The sequence below is a fragment of the Salmo salar genome, chromosome ssa01, assembly GCF_905237065.1.
Source record: "Salmo salar chromosome ssa01, Ssal_v3.1, whole genome shotgun sequence".
Lineage (NCBI taxonomy): Eukaryota > Metazoa > Chordata > Actinopteri > Salmoniformes > Salmonidae > Salmo > Salmo salar.
Genome location: NC_059442.1, coordinates 24,441,624 through 24,455,948, shown reverse-complemented (window position 1 = coordinate 24,455,948; position 14,325 = coordinate 24,441,624). Strand labels below are relative to the sequence as shown.

Here is a 14,325-nt window from a genome sequence, read left to right as displayed (position 1 = left end):
GTATGTCCAACCGGCCTCAACCACAGAACACATGTAACCACAGCAGCCCAAGACCTCCACATCCGGCTTAATCACCTATGGGATCGTCTGAGACCAACCACCCAGGCAGCTAATGAAATGTATGGGTTATTTCTTTCTGTAATAAAGCCCGTGGGGAAAAAACTAATTCTGATTGGCTGGGCCTTGCTCCCAAGTGGGCGGGACAACTCCCATGGCTGCGCCTCCACCCAGTCATGTGAAATCCATAGATTAGGGCCTAATGAATATTTCAATTGACTGATTTCCTGTAACAGGGTTACGTTTCTGCCCTTACGTCAATGTGCCATTGAACAGAGCACTGAACCCCAATTGCTCATGTAAGTTGCTCTGGATAAGTGTCTGCTAAATGACTAAAATGTAAAACATAATTTCCGACAAAAAGATAGCATAATCAGGATATTGGGATTTATTTAAGAAATCAAAGTTATTCTGCACAGAAATCATTCAAGACCTTCCTGAGGCAACTAATTTTACAATCACAAAAAACAAGTAAAACAAGGTAAAAAAAGTCAAGGAAATGTAGCAATTATAATTTTAGGGGGTAGATCAGTTTTGATATTGCAGAAAGATTGTGCCTTCTATCAATGTAATTGTCTGCATCATTTCCCAGAATACAACTTGGTTCCTCTTACTCCAAGCTGCTTTGTCAGGAACCAGTGCATTTACTTCATCCTCTCAAGTTGAATGCACTGTAAGCCTCATGTTCTTTCTCTGGAGACTTGCAGACATTAAGCAGCCATATTCCAGGAGTGCCATTATCCATAAGTGCTGGAGCAAACACACATATCCTCATTTATAGCAAACTGATGGGCATATCTTGTGTAAGAAAAGCCTTGTGGCAATCCTGACAGTTAAACCCCCAACAAAACATGGGGCTGCCAGGCTTAAGTTACCTGTGCAGTCTTCAAGGCCTTTCACTGGATTATACCTGTTGAAACGATAAAAATTCACAAGTCACCCTGTTGAGCAACTAAAAACGGAGCACTTCCCAAAACCTGAGATTGAGAACAAAATTGGAGATCACCAACATTTCCACCCTCCTTCCTCCAGTCTAGCAGTAAGTACTTTGTCACAACACTGGTTTGATCTTCCACTACAGCTGGTAAAGACCCTGACAAAATTCAGCCTGAGGGTCCATTCCCAAAACATTGCAGTTAGTTGTGAAGAGGACTAGGAGCTTTCTGGCCAACTTCAACAAGCACACGCAAAATGAGGAATACTCAGGTGGATGGCAGACTGTTCACCCATCGTTTCATCAGTTTTCCTCAATTTAAGTAATAGTAAAACCCAAAATACTATAGCAGCTTTAGCCTAGTCAAATTCCATGACATTGCTGAAGAGTAATGGACGACTTACCGAGGACTTTATTCAGCTCAAGTCCGATGCCTTTCTCAAACCCAGAGAGGGACTTACTCGGAATACCTGGGGACAGAAATACAATGAGACCCTTGTGCAAGTGCTGTTGACAACTAACATGTACTTGAACACGATCATTCATGCAAGACTAATATTCCACTGCAAATGTCATGCAACTCAAGCGGAGGTTGTAAGTCTTTATAACCATGACTTAGATTATTTTAACATTATTCTAAAAATACCAAACAAAAAAAGCCAGGGAGGGCAGTTGAAATGATTGGACCATAACTGTTTTCAATTTTAGCAAGAGTTGCATTACAATCATTTCTAATAATTTTGTACAGCTATTTTGTTTGAAACAGGTCATCATAGCATATTATGCAGGTATGTATTTTTGGACAACTGGTTTTGGATGACTAGCAGGTTCTAGCATTTTGTGCAGAAGACAAAAAGAATCTAACAAATGACAGTTGGGGTTCATTTTACCTTCTTGACGTGATCTTTAGGCTTTTAGCATCCTCTCTCCTGCGATATTTTTCTTTGATGCAAAGTCATGCTGGCTGGTTTTATTAAAGTCAAGTAAGAATCCTGCAAGCTTGACTTGAAATACTGTTGAAAATCAGTTATTTCAAATGACTAAAAATACATGGATCATTGGGAAGCTTGAGGAAATGTGCTGTCGTAACAATTGACTTCAAATAATACAAGTCCAGGCACTATCATTGTCAGGCGAAGTATTTGGAAATACATTACCTTAAGGTACCATCGTTATTTTACGTGACATAATGAGTCTCTTCTAGATCCTCTATTAAAGAGACAGATGAAGAGGATGTGCCCTTTATCAAAATAGAGCAGACGTTCTTTTTGGTTGCTTTTGTCTCCTATGTACATGCAATAATCTGGTGATTGTTTTCGAGTTTTGTGAAGAACCTCGAAATGAGGATCAGTTTTATTAGTGGAAGGCATTACTATACAACAAAAGCAAAATACCAGGTTTAGTTGGATAAAAAAACAAAAACAAATTAGGCTTTATTGATACAACGCACTGCAGCAAAACATTTGTGGATATATTTAGTATCCTATTTAGGCAAGAGTACACATATAGCACTATGCATTTTGGAGACTGCACAACTTTAGATAGCAATACAATTGTCCTTAGTTTAAGTACATAATATTGAGTTGGCTGCAGTTTCCCTTACATAAAGACCCTGTGAGGACCATGTCCAAATCTTGGTAGGACACCAACAAATAGAGTAATTCACCAGAATTTCCATCAGTCAGCCCAATAAGATGTAGACCAAAGTAAGCCAATCGCAAAAGATATCTAAAGTAGAATGTACTACACAATCAAGTCAAATTGAAATGACTGAGATATTTTAGGACAGACCGTCTCAAGTGTCTAATAAGGCTAGATTGCAAAACTCTGTAAGAAAAAAAATTAAGAAAAACAATTTAACCTATGGAATTTTAGATTCTACCAAAAAAAAATTGTCCAGAAATTTTTTTAGGTTCTTCCCCATTCATTCTAAGTTGCCGATGTTACATTGATCAAGTTTATTAGCTAAAAATACTTTTGAAATGCAGCCTAAATGAGTCTGCAACTGCCACTGAATCCTCTCATTACGACAGACAAACTGAAATAACATTTTTGAACATTAAACTACACAAGGTATCAATTATTATTATTATTATTTTTTTTAATCTTCAAGTAACCATTAAATTAGATCTTAACTCAAAGATGCAGTGGAAACAAACATTGAATGAAACGTATTATCAAAATCCTTGCATTTGCTTGCTACGCCCACTCGATGCGATACATCCAGTTATCCTGCTCTCAAACCATTAAAAAAAAATCAAAGAAAATGTAAAAGAAAAAGAGGGAAATTACTTCAGAGTTAAAAGTGATTTACAACGGGAGACAATTGCCAGGGCAACCCTCTACCGGAGCCATTCAGTATCTTCCGTATGGATGCTCTCTGTAGGACCCCCGCTTATCCTGCCTTGCAGGAGGGGCTTTGCCTCCAGTGGTAGGCCACGAACCCTCCCAATCGTCCTGGGCTACGAGAGAAAATGCACACAAAAGTCCCAAACAAAGGTCAATGTTTGGATACACGCAGTGTGGCAATAAAGAGCGGTGGTCAATTCATTCAGTACAAAATGTTGACAAGACCGGTTTGGCCCAAATATGTCATTTTTAACATCTGAGAATGTATGTGAAAATAAGAACATTGGTTGTACCAACTTTGACCACCAGTAATTTACTAATATCTTACCATAGGGTTCAAAGGCCTCCTGAGCCTCTCCATGTCCATAGTCATAGTACTCTGTATCCCTGAGAAGAGAAGGTCAAACAGTCTTCCACCAATTTGAGTCTACAATTAATATTGTGAGGGGAAATGTCTGCGCCCCTACACTGTCCTGAGGATTGGCCACTTCATTGTTTAAACTAACAATGAGCCATTATACTATGAGATAGAAACTTACGCTTGTGGAGGTTGTTGACTGTAATAACTGTCATAACCTTCATATGCAGGCTCAGCATAGCTTTCTTCATAGGCAGGCTGGGGAAACGAAGACCACAAACAATTAACCACAGAATGACAAGGTACATGTACAACATACAATGCTAGAGTAATGTCAGAACAAACAACTCAAGTGGACTAGAACGGTTCCATTGGGCTGATACCAATGATTTCTAAAAACCCTGGATTGCTGATGCTATACATTGGCCATTGAGACTGAAGCCAACGGTCAGCGGCACTCCCCAGTAGGAGCAATCCTCCTTAAAAATAAGTGGGATTCTACAGTAGTTCAATAATTTCTGAAGGACAAAAGCAGAAGTATTTAAGTTTGTGGGGTCAGTAACATTACTAATCGAAAATGCTAATTTAAGGAACATTTGTTTATGTTTAGCTCACATATGCACTAAGGTGTACAAAAGAACAAGTGTGGCAAAAACAAATGTAGACATTAATAAATTAATTTCCTATTGCTCCCAAAATATTTTACAATGTTAGAAGTGCCAAAATGGAGGCATAGTTGATTCAACACAGCGGCCCCTATCAGTGATCTAGTGTAGATATAAATCAATGGCAGATAACCATGAATGAAGAGGTGACATGTCAGCCGTGATAAATAGACCTATAATAAATACAACAAACTGACAGCTCTTCTTTAGTTCTGAAAGAAACTAGGCACACAGCACAATGACTTAATTGAGTGGTTTGACTTACATATTCATCATAGGCGTCAGCCTTGGGTGGTGGTGCATGTTGGTGCTGACGTTGGTGCTGCTGGTGGGAGTGGGCTGGGGACGGGAGCATCCTTTGTGTCCCTTGTGCGGGGGGTCTGGAACGTTGTGCTGTGCCTCCTCTAGCGGGTGTGGAAGGGGGTCCACCCCGGCCAGCTGGAGCCCCTCTGGTGGACCCACCCCTGGGTGGCCCTCCTCGGGAAGCTCCACCACGAGGGGCTCCTCCACGAGGTGGCATTCCTCGCCCCCTGAAGAAAAACAAAATATATTTGTAAATTTAAAGTTGGAAAGATTGTGGTCTTCAAAAATAAGGGGTTGCCAAAGGCACTGAATCCTACCTGGCTCCTGCAGAGTTGGGTGGGGGTGCTCCCCTGCCTCGGGGGCCCCCTCTTCCCCTGGATTGTGAGTCCTGACCTCCATTTAGGTAGCCAATCTCCATGAACTGATCCTGGCAGATACCATCCATGGTGTCCTGCTTATAAGTAAAGAAAGTAGTAGCTACATTAACATGGCAGGTCCGTGATTAGAACATAGCAGCAGCATGGAAAATCTTGGGCCATTGCTAAGCCATCATAGATCAACCCATAGATCACAACTTTAAATGTCTGTGGCTGAAGCAGGATGCTCTCTGGGATACTTACAGGGATGAGGAACTTCTTGACCTCGTCCATGGCATGAGCCATGCGCAGGTATGCCTCAGGTATGGGGGCAAACACCTCTATGAAGACATGCAGTTCCATACCCAGATGAGCATATTTGGGCTCACCACCCTTTCTCAGCTCTTCCTCCTGAAATTAACAATGAAAAAATTACATAAACTGGGTGGTTCCAGCCCTGAATGCCGTATACCACGGCTATGACAAAACCTTTTTACTGCTCTAATCACATTGGTAATCAGTTTATAATAGCAATAAGACACCTCAAGGGGTTGTGATATATGGCCAATATACCACGGCTAAGGACTGTGTCAAGGCGCACCGCGTTGCGTCTTGCCTAAGGACAGCCCTTAGCCTTGGTATATTGGTCATATATCACAACCCCTCGGACCTTATTGCTTAAATTAAGTCCGATGCTACTCAGTAAATTTCCCCAATACACATTCGATTGATAAATGTTTGTTTCAAAGGGACTCCACACATGTACCTGGTCAGCGCCTCCCGACATTCTTACCTTCGCCTTGTCTCTCATGGAACCTTTGCCCAACACAGAGATCTTTGCTCCCGTTTCCTCCTGGAGTCGCTTGATCGTGTTCCCCTGGGGTCCCAGAATCTTACCAACGAAGTTGAACTGAAGAAAGAATTTGAAAAGAGATTACACAAATGGCCTCTGTTGGTGCAGGTTGTTTCATTCATAAGGGTCATATTATATCATGTTGCTAGGCTGCGGAAGATATCGTAGCACAACCTATCCAACGTATAGTGTGATGCACGCCTTTCCCATCCCGGCTAAGGGAGATCAGGGACAGGCAAGCGGTGCCCGAGACAGGCAGTCTGCTGCAATGGGGGGGAAACCAGGCCAGAGCAGGTAACATTTATAGATTAATTTGTCACTCAGGCACCTAACGTGACAGCTAGGGCCATTTGGTTTCTCCTCAACCTTTTTCCTTACTCAAATGAAAAAGAGGGCGAGAGCCTGCCCAAGAGATACTGAGATCGGTCCATGTTTAATGGCGGTGATATGAGAGCTGTTTTGGCACACCGAAATTAAGAGGAAGGAATTTCAATTATCAGATGGTCAAACCAACACCACTCTTTCTGCAATTGCCCATTTACGTGGACCATTTTGTATTTTTTCATATTTAGACACCACGGGGGGGGGTCTTAAGCCTTGCTCATGTTTCAGCTTGGCAGGCCCCTAGCCAAATTCTGCTATGTGACCCGAACGAGTGAGCTTGCAAAATGACAATAGTAGCACTTGTCCATCTTGAAACACCATAGCCAGTAAACATCCTCAAAATAGATTAATTCATAACTCAATAAATCAGTCATTAATTGACATTTTTGCAGAAGAGATCTTAGCCACACAATTTTACATCCAACTAAGATGTTTGGTGCAGTATTTCTCAAGTGAAAATTTACACCAATGACAACACTTCATTGAACAATCACCAACAGAGACGTGTCATAGTCATAATATATGCACGAAGTTCCAGAATGGAATGATACGGATGTCTACACTGCATATCTGAATGAGCACTGAAATGGCATTTCAACTTCATTCCCTGAAATTAAAAAGCATCATTCCACTACATGCAGTCATATCCATTAAAGTTGGTCACTGAAAACCCTGAGGGGTGGAAGTTGTTTTCATTCCATGTCAGTCCCTTGACAGTAAAGGAGAGCCAGATGAAGTAGGGCAGGGTTGCCCCACTGGCAGACAATTTTATTTGGCCTTTCAAGTTCTGAGCAACCGGGGGGGGGTGAATAAGACCAGAGATTTTAATTTTGGAAATCTGTTCTAAATTACTCCCATGCGAGATATACACCAGTTAAGGTACACCACCCAATTCATGAAAACAGTTCGCTCCTACAGAAAGTGAGTCACATGGCCTGCTATATAAAGCAGGCAGACAGGCATCCAGTTACTGTTCTATCGAATGTTAGAATGGGCAAAGCGAGTGACCTAAGCAACTCTGTCGTATAATAGTCGGTGCCATCTGCACTGGTTCCAGCCTCTCAGAAAAGTCCAGCCTCTTGGTATCCAGGGTTTACCGAGAATGGCGAAGAAAAAAAAAAAAAAACATCCAGTCAGTGGCAGTCCTGTGGGCAAAGACCGCTTGTTGATGGGAGGTTGAAGGAGAATGTCAAGAATCCCGCAAGCTAACAGGATTGGCCACAAAGAGCGCAGTACAAAAGTGGTGTGCAGAACAGCATCTCAGAACGCACAACTCGGCGGTCCTTGTTACGGATGGGCTATTGCAGCAGACGACCACACCCGGTTCCACTCCTATCAGCTAAAACCAAGAAGAGGCTCCAGTGGGCACGCATTCACCAACAGTGGACAATCGAGCATGAGTCTATGGCCCCATCCTGCCTTGTGTCAACAGTACAGGCTGGTGGCAGTGGTGTAAGAAATGTTTTCCTGGCAGACATTAGGTCCCTTGATAACTGAGCAACTTTTCCATGCCCTGAAGAATTCAGGCTGTTCAGGAGGCAAAGTGCGATCCGACCTGGTACTAGATGGGTGTACCTAATAAACTGGTCACTGAGTGTACTTGACCATATACAAACAAGGTTTGAGATTATTATGTTCTAGTACAATATTATATCTGTTTGGGCTTCTTGCAGTCTACAAATGTGTAATTATGTCCCCCCCAAAAGTAAACACATTTTAAACACGATAGCCCAAACTGCACGATTCTATCATAAATCGTTCAGAAGTCAGGCTAAAGATTGGACACCCCCAAAAAGAATTTACATTTCAATGGAGACCAAGAGAACTTTACTCACCCTTGGGTACTGCTTGACAGGAATAAGCACACGTTCTTTGACCTTGATGTTCTTTGTGGTAAACAGGTCCAAGTATGTTTCTCTTTCTGCCTCTTTCTTTGACTCTCCTTTCTGAATCCTTTCGATCTCTACAGACAGGAAAACATGGGTTTTTAGTTGAGTAAATTATCACTGTACCATTGTTAAAGATAAAACGTATTGCAAGTGCTTCATTAAATGTTCATAATTCACAAGCAATTAGCAGAGCTTGGTCAAATCCAAGTAGAAATAATTAAAGTAGCAACATCGGAGCATTGCCCTACTAGAGAAGATCCTGGAGTCAAGACAAAAGCCAAATGATCCAGACATTTTAGCGCCCACATTTCCTCACACAGACAACTGGCATAGAACAGACAGTTGTGTGACAATTGGTCTCTAATCCTCTACAACACCGATGCCCCAACAGTGAAATTCTGCAGGCATTAGAGACTTTGCACAACCGCCAACATCCCAATACATTATGGGGAAACTAAGACACCCTTATAATTATGAAATCCTCAGAACTGGCAAACAGGCCTGATATAAATCCTAGGGAAAATGTCAAGTTGGCCTTTAGTCTCCAACCCTGATGCTGTAATTGTTATGATTGGGTGCAATGGGGAAGTTAGGGTGAGTCTCAAGAATGAGACACAGCATTAATTTGACATAATTACCAAAACAATGGCTGATCAGACTGTAGAATACAAACTTGTAATGCACGCTCCTGTTTAGTTTGAGACAGACAGGTAGTGGGGAACTGTCTGGTAGAAATTGGTGCTGGGGGAGAGGCAAGCTGCAATAACACAGTTAACTGGCACTGCAGCAGGATGAAGCTGTTTATAACCTCGTCTGACACTTAGCCATGACATTGCTGGCAGAGGTCCCAACAGGCATAACAATTCGCTGCCTACAGAATTGTACAGTAACTTTGCAGCAGACATCAAACTGCAGATGTGCACACTAGCTGGTGTCTATCAATTTCAAATATCTGCCAGAAACTCAGGAATCCAACTGTAAATGCTGGATTCATTTACATTAGTCATTTAGTAGACTCCCTTATTCAAAGCGGCTTACAGTTAACGTGCATTCATTCTAGGTGAGACAACCAGTCATGCTTAACTACTTCGAGAGAAAAAAAAAGAAACTCACCAGCTAACTACACATTTTTACAGCACTAACAAATAAGCAGCCACATTTCATATATTGTTAGCCAACTAGCTACTGTTCCAAACAAGAACTGCAAGCCAACCCCATCACTGACTGGCAAATGCCTTCACAAGCAGCCTTCAACAAGCCTTACAATTTGTATGTCTTCTGGGAAGTTCATGAGTGGCCATCACAGCCATGTTAAAGGGCTAATCCACCCCGGGAAATTTGAAGATAGTTATTTTATCCACTCATAACATGGACTATTGACAACGTCACCATGATTTAACTTTAATGAATTCTGAAATCAGGAAATCATAGTCATACTTGCCTAGAAAGCATCCGCTTGTCTATATCGCCATGACAGTGTATATATTTCACTTCGATGTGCTCAAAGTAATCAGTGGACCTAATTATTCAACTCAGTTTTTCCTTCAAATCCCACCACGCAATGCTATTTTCTCCCCACCCCCAGCTCAATGGTGCTCTCCCACAGGGGAAGGGGAGAAATCGCATTTGTGTGTGGCCAAAGGGCAGTTGCAAATGGAAAACTCCACTGCCAGGCCACACGATCTGCAGGTTCAAAATGATAGATGTAAAATCACCTATAAGAACCGCACTAACTGGCTACTTTACATGCTGATATTGTGTGTAGCTAGCAACAGCTTAGGCAGCCCATAGGGGGCGCTAAATCTTATGCAGCCGATAGGGGGCGCTAAATCGGCACTGTCTAGGACTGACGTGTATACCCAGTAATACACCAGTGTCCCACGTGAACGATTCCTACATAAAGCATCCTCTGGTCAAAGGAATCATTTTTCAATTTGTTTAAACTATGCAAGTTAATTAAGGACAAATGCTTATTTATCATGACGGCCTACACCGACCAAACGACACTGGGCCAACTGTGCGCCACTCTATGGGACTCCCAATCACGACCGGTTGTGATACAGCCGGGATTCGAACCAGAGTGTCTGTAGTGACGCTTCTAACGTTGAGATGCAGTGCCTTGGAAGCCCAATTTGCGAGCAGCCGGGGGAAAAAAACGGCGGGAATGTGTAGTCTAAAAACAATTTCCCCACTATTTTCAGGCAATTTAGGATATTGCACACCCTTGGCTGAAGGTGGGGGCAATTGTGTTTAATGAAGGCGATACACGTTTCCCGTTTTTCCTCTGCGGTTCGCCATTAGATGGTTGAGGGAAAGTATGCCTTGCAGTCTGAATGAAGGATGCTTTATGTATGAGCCGGTCTACACGTGTATTACCGGGAATGCACAATCCTAGATGTGCAGATCTAGCGCCAACTATATGCTGCCTCGGCAACATTCAATCTGGCCGGCAGGTTTGAGCCAAAAAATATATATAAAAATGCACATTGTTCCGGATGAATAAAAACATCGGTGCGGCCCTCTGGATATTTTTTTTAATCCCCATGTGGTCCTCTAGACAAAATGATGGCCCACCCCTGCCATAGAGATGTTCACATGCTGCTACCAAGCTTATATAAAAAATATATGTCGTTCAATTGTTACTTTACACAGTAAATCACAGGAATTTGTGGTTTTGGGTGGATTATCCCTTTAACGTTAGTTACATCACTACACCCCCACTTGGTGCCATGCCTCTACCTTAGAACCTCGTGCTAACATGCCTCTTTCCACAGCAACCATTGTCCAAGGGAGAAAAAAACCCCAAGAAAAACACTACAGTACATAGCGGTGTAGGTTTAGCCCAAGCCGTTTCCTTTATGGCAAATATGAACGAGAGGTCAACGTTTCACAAATAGGTCAACGTTTCAAATAATTTGTTGTAGTAATCAATGGGTTAACGTTACAAACCAGAACGGTTTGACTACTAGCTAACGTAGCTACAGTACGTTAGTTAGCCATCGTCATTCTTTCAACTACCCCAGATAGCGTACTATAACTAACAAGCAAATTCAGGAGTCACTGCGAATATGCATTTCAATCAAAATGTGATAAATTACCTGCAGATATCAGTTTCATTGCGTGAGTAAATGACGAATCCAGGCTGTCTTTTTCTGCCAGAAGTTCGGGGAGATATTTGCTTTCATTCTCCATTTTGCCTTTTTTAGGCTCGGGCTTAACGTCGGTACTCATGTCGCTCACGTTCTGCAAAGCTTTCATTCACTTGGTTTCAAAGCGGTCGGCAGTACCCCAAAACAACGCACTGTATTACGTTTACTAGCGTTTTGTTATCGAATGTTATTCCCCGGTAACTAGCTAGATACACGTTGTCCGTATTTTAGCGGTAACCGAGAGCGGGCTGTGAACAAAAGAGGTTGGTAGAACAGACGATGTTCTTCTTGTGCAAAATAATTACGTCACATGGTGTATAAATCGGAAACGAGGCTGCCTAGTGGATTTAAAGAGGCAGTGTTTTTTAGTCGATGGCCAGTGAGTCGGCAACGTTCAACTTTTGCAGAAGATTTATGTCAAGAAAGCAAGAATATAAACTACTTATTTTGTTGTTTGATCCCTAATTTGTTGTTGGCCTGTACAGGGGGAAAAAAACAGTTTACTAGCTGATACCTATCTGAACAACTCTTTGCAGAAGGCTAAGTGCATCTTTGTTAGTTTTCTTTTTAAATCACAGATCTTCTTAGGCAGAATATTAGTTAGTTAAAACCTCAAACTGACAGTCCCCGAAATCGGGTACTAGAATTACTTAAAAATATATGTATATGTTTACATGACTTATTTTATAGATTTCCCACCGTTTTATAAGTCACAAGACAGCCATCCAGACTTTCCTATGACTCTGTCGAATGAACGGGTATTTGCCCCCCTCCGGTGGTCGGCTGAATCATTACGTGCCTTTATATCGCTTCACTGCAACGTTACGTCTACGGGAGTTTTTAATTTGTTTTATCCAGCTCGAATGCTTCACTGCACAAGATATATCAAAGCAATTTGCTGAATTGATCTTGAGCAGGCGGATCTAAATACACAACTTTCATTGTTCTACGATAAAGAACGCGTCCTACACACTTCTTTCGATCTAAAATAATTAAATAAGTAATTTTGAGTGGAAGTCAAACATTCGTTTTATGTCGGAGGCAGACACATTGCATATGGTCAGAATGTCAAACTCGAACCCTTTACATAGCCCTTCTCCCCTTGTATATGGGTAGGATGCAAGCTGTTTAAATGGCCCAAATGTTGATTTAGATGTAAACAAATTTACCAGATTCTGACTATCAGTAATGTCATGATTTGACATAATAAAGAAGGTGAAATATTTTGGGTAGACGTTCCTAAAACAGATTCTAACTATATATGGATATAATATAAAATATGAAAAGGCTTATTCATTCACATTTTCTAGGGGGGGAAACACTACCACATTAAAATATTGTCCTCTTGCTAGAATGATGACTAAAACCATAGCGAAACAGTGCAAGACTGAGGGCTTAGAGCTTGAGGTAGTCACCTCATACAAGTACTTGGGAGTATGGCTAGACTGTGCACTGTCCTTCCTCTCAGCACATATCAAAGCTGCAGGCTAAAGTTAAATCTAGACTTAGTTTCCTCTATCGTAATCGCTCCTCTTTCACCCCAGCTGCCAAACTAACCCTGGTTAAGATGACCATCCTACCCATGCTAGATTACGGAGAAATAATTTATAGATCGGCAGGTAAGGGTGCTCTCGAGCGGCTAAATGTGCTTTACCATACGGCCATCAGATTTGCCACCAATGCTCCTTATAGGACACATCACTACACTCTATACTCCTCTGTAAACTGGTCTTCTCTGTATTCCCGTCGCAAGACCCACTGGTTGATGCTTATTTATAAAACCCTCTTAGGCCTCACTCCCTCCTATCTGAGATACCTACTACAGCCCTCATCCTCCACATAAAACACCCGTTCTGCCAGTCACATTCTGTTAAAGGTCCCCAAAGCACACACATCCCTGGGTCGCTCCTCTTTTCAGTTCGCTGCAACAAACTCTCAAACTGGACAGTTTTATCGCAATCTTTTCATTCAGACTCAATCATGGATACTCTTACTGACAGTTGTGGCTGCTTTGTTTGATGTATTGTTGTCTCTACCTTCTTGACCTTTGTCCAATAATGTTTGTACCATGTTTTTGTGCTGCTACCATGTTGTTGTCATGTTGTGTTGTTACCATGCTGCGTTGTAATGTTTTGATACCTTGTTATGTTGTCTTAGGTCTCTCTTTATGTAGTGTTGTGTCTCTCTTGTTGTGATGTGTGTTTTGTCCTATATTTATATTGTATTTATTATTTTATTTTTTAAATCCCAGGCCCCGTCCCCGCAGGAGGCCTTTTGGTAGGCCATCATTGTAAATAAGAATTTGTTCTTTATCTGACTTGCCTAGTTAAATAAAGGCTAAATAAAAATACATGTAAAAAATACAGTTATCAGCTCAACTGGTTTTAATAGTCCTTGTTGAATCCCCAAAAGAAAGTCCTTATCCAGTAAAGAGCAAACTTACTGTAGAGAGCAAGAGTGCTAAAAATATCCCAGGATAATTCAGATCACTACAGCAGCAGCTCCTGTAAGTTATTAGGATGCTGTCTCACATTATCCTCCCCGCAGTACTAATATAGTCTGTCCCTGGAAGAATTACACACAATGGATCATGTTGGAGATGACTAATCAATTTATACAAAGGAACCTGAAACCAATGATTTGTTTCTGACTTTGCCAAGTGAATGGGAAAATAGCAGTGTTCTCAACAGAAGCTCTGATAATAACCTGGCATGCCTCTTTAGCTGGATGGATTTCTCAAAAGCCAAACTCAACCAAAACAGCACATAAAGGCCAACAATGGTCAGAGTAAAATAGAGATGGAAACAGACAAGTAAGCAGTCTTTAGACTGGATGTGGAGAAATATAATCTCCTTTACTTTACATATCTTTTACACTGAGCAGTATAATTTTCGTTCTCGAAAATGGCACATCGATAGATGCCTGCTCAGAGTATCAACAAAGAGGCCGTAACTTGACCTCAAATTATTGTGATCTGGACAGACTGTGCCAGTGGTGGTGAGCTATTGTGGCTCTCACCAAACAATGC

The 14,325-nt window shown here is 41.7% G+C and overlaps 1 protein-coding gene across 4 annotated transcripts; it reads right to left on the bottom strand.

Annotated features, from left to right (window-relative positions):
• Positions 1 to 430: 430 nt before the first annotated feature.
• Positions 431 to 11,610, bottom strand: LOC106581236 (KH domain-containing, RNA-binding, signal transduction-associated protein 1). Of its 4 annotated transcripts, XR_006769225.1 has the most exons (12): positions 11,247 to 11,610; positions 8,095 to 8,222; positions 5,816 to 5,932; positions 5,287 to 5,433; positions 4,984 to 5,120; positions 4,629 to 4,893; positions 3,880 to 3,956; positions 3,669 to 3,727; positions 3,284 to 3,453; positions 1,396 to 1,461; positions 933 to 967; positions 431 to 807 (listed from the first exon to the last, which is right to left on the bottom strand). XR_006769225.1 is itself a non-coding variant. In XM_045715266.1 (9 exons), the coding sequence occupies exons 1-9, from the start codon at positions 11,404 to 11,406 to the stop codon at positions 3,347 to 3,349; spliced, it is 1,197 nt and encodes a 398-aa protein (XP_045571222.1). In that variant the 5' UTR covers positions 11,407 to 11,610; the 3' UTR covers positions 2,390 to 3,346. The 4 variants fall into 4 exon arrangements, 2 of the variants coding, with proteins under 2 accessions (XP_045571222.1, XP_014018821.1); XR_006769224.1 differs by having other exon boundaries at positions 431 to 967; XM_045715266.1 differs by lacking the exons at positions 431 to 807; positions 933 to 967; positions 1,396 to 1,461 and having other exon boundaries at positions 2,390 to 3,453.
• Between the last annotated feature and the right edge of the window lie 2,715 nt (positions 11,611 to 14,325).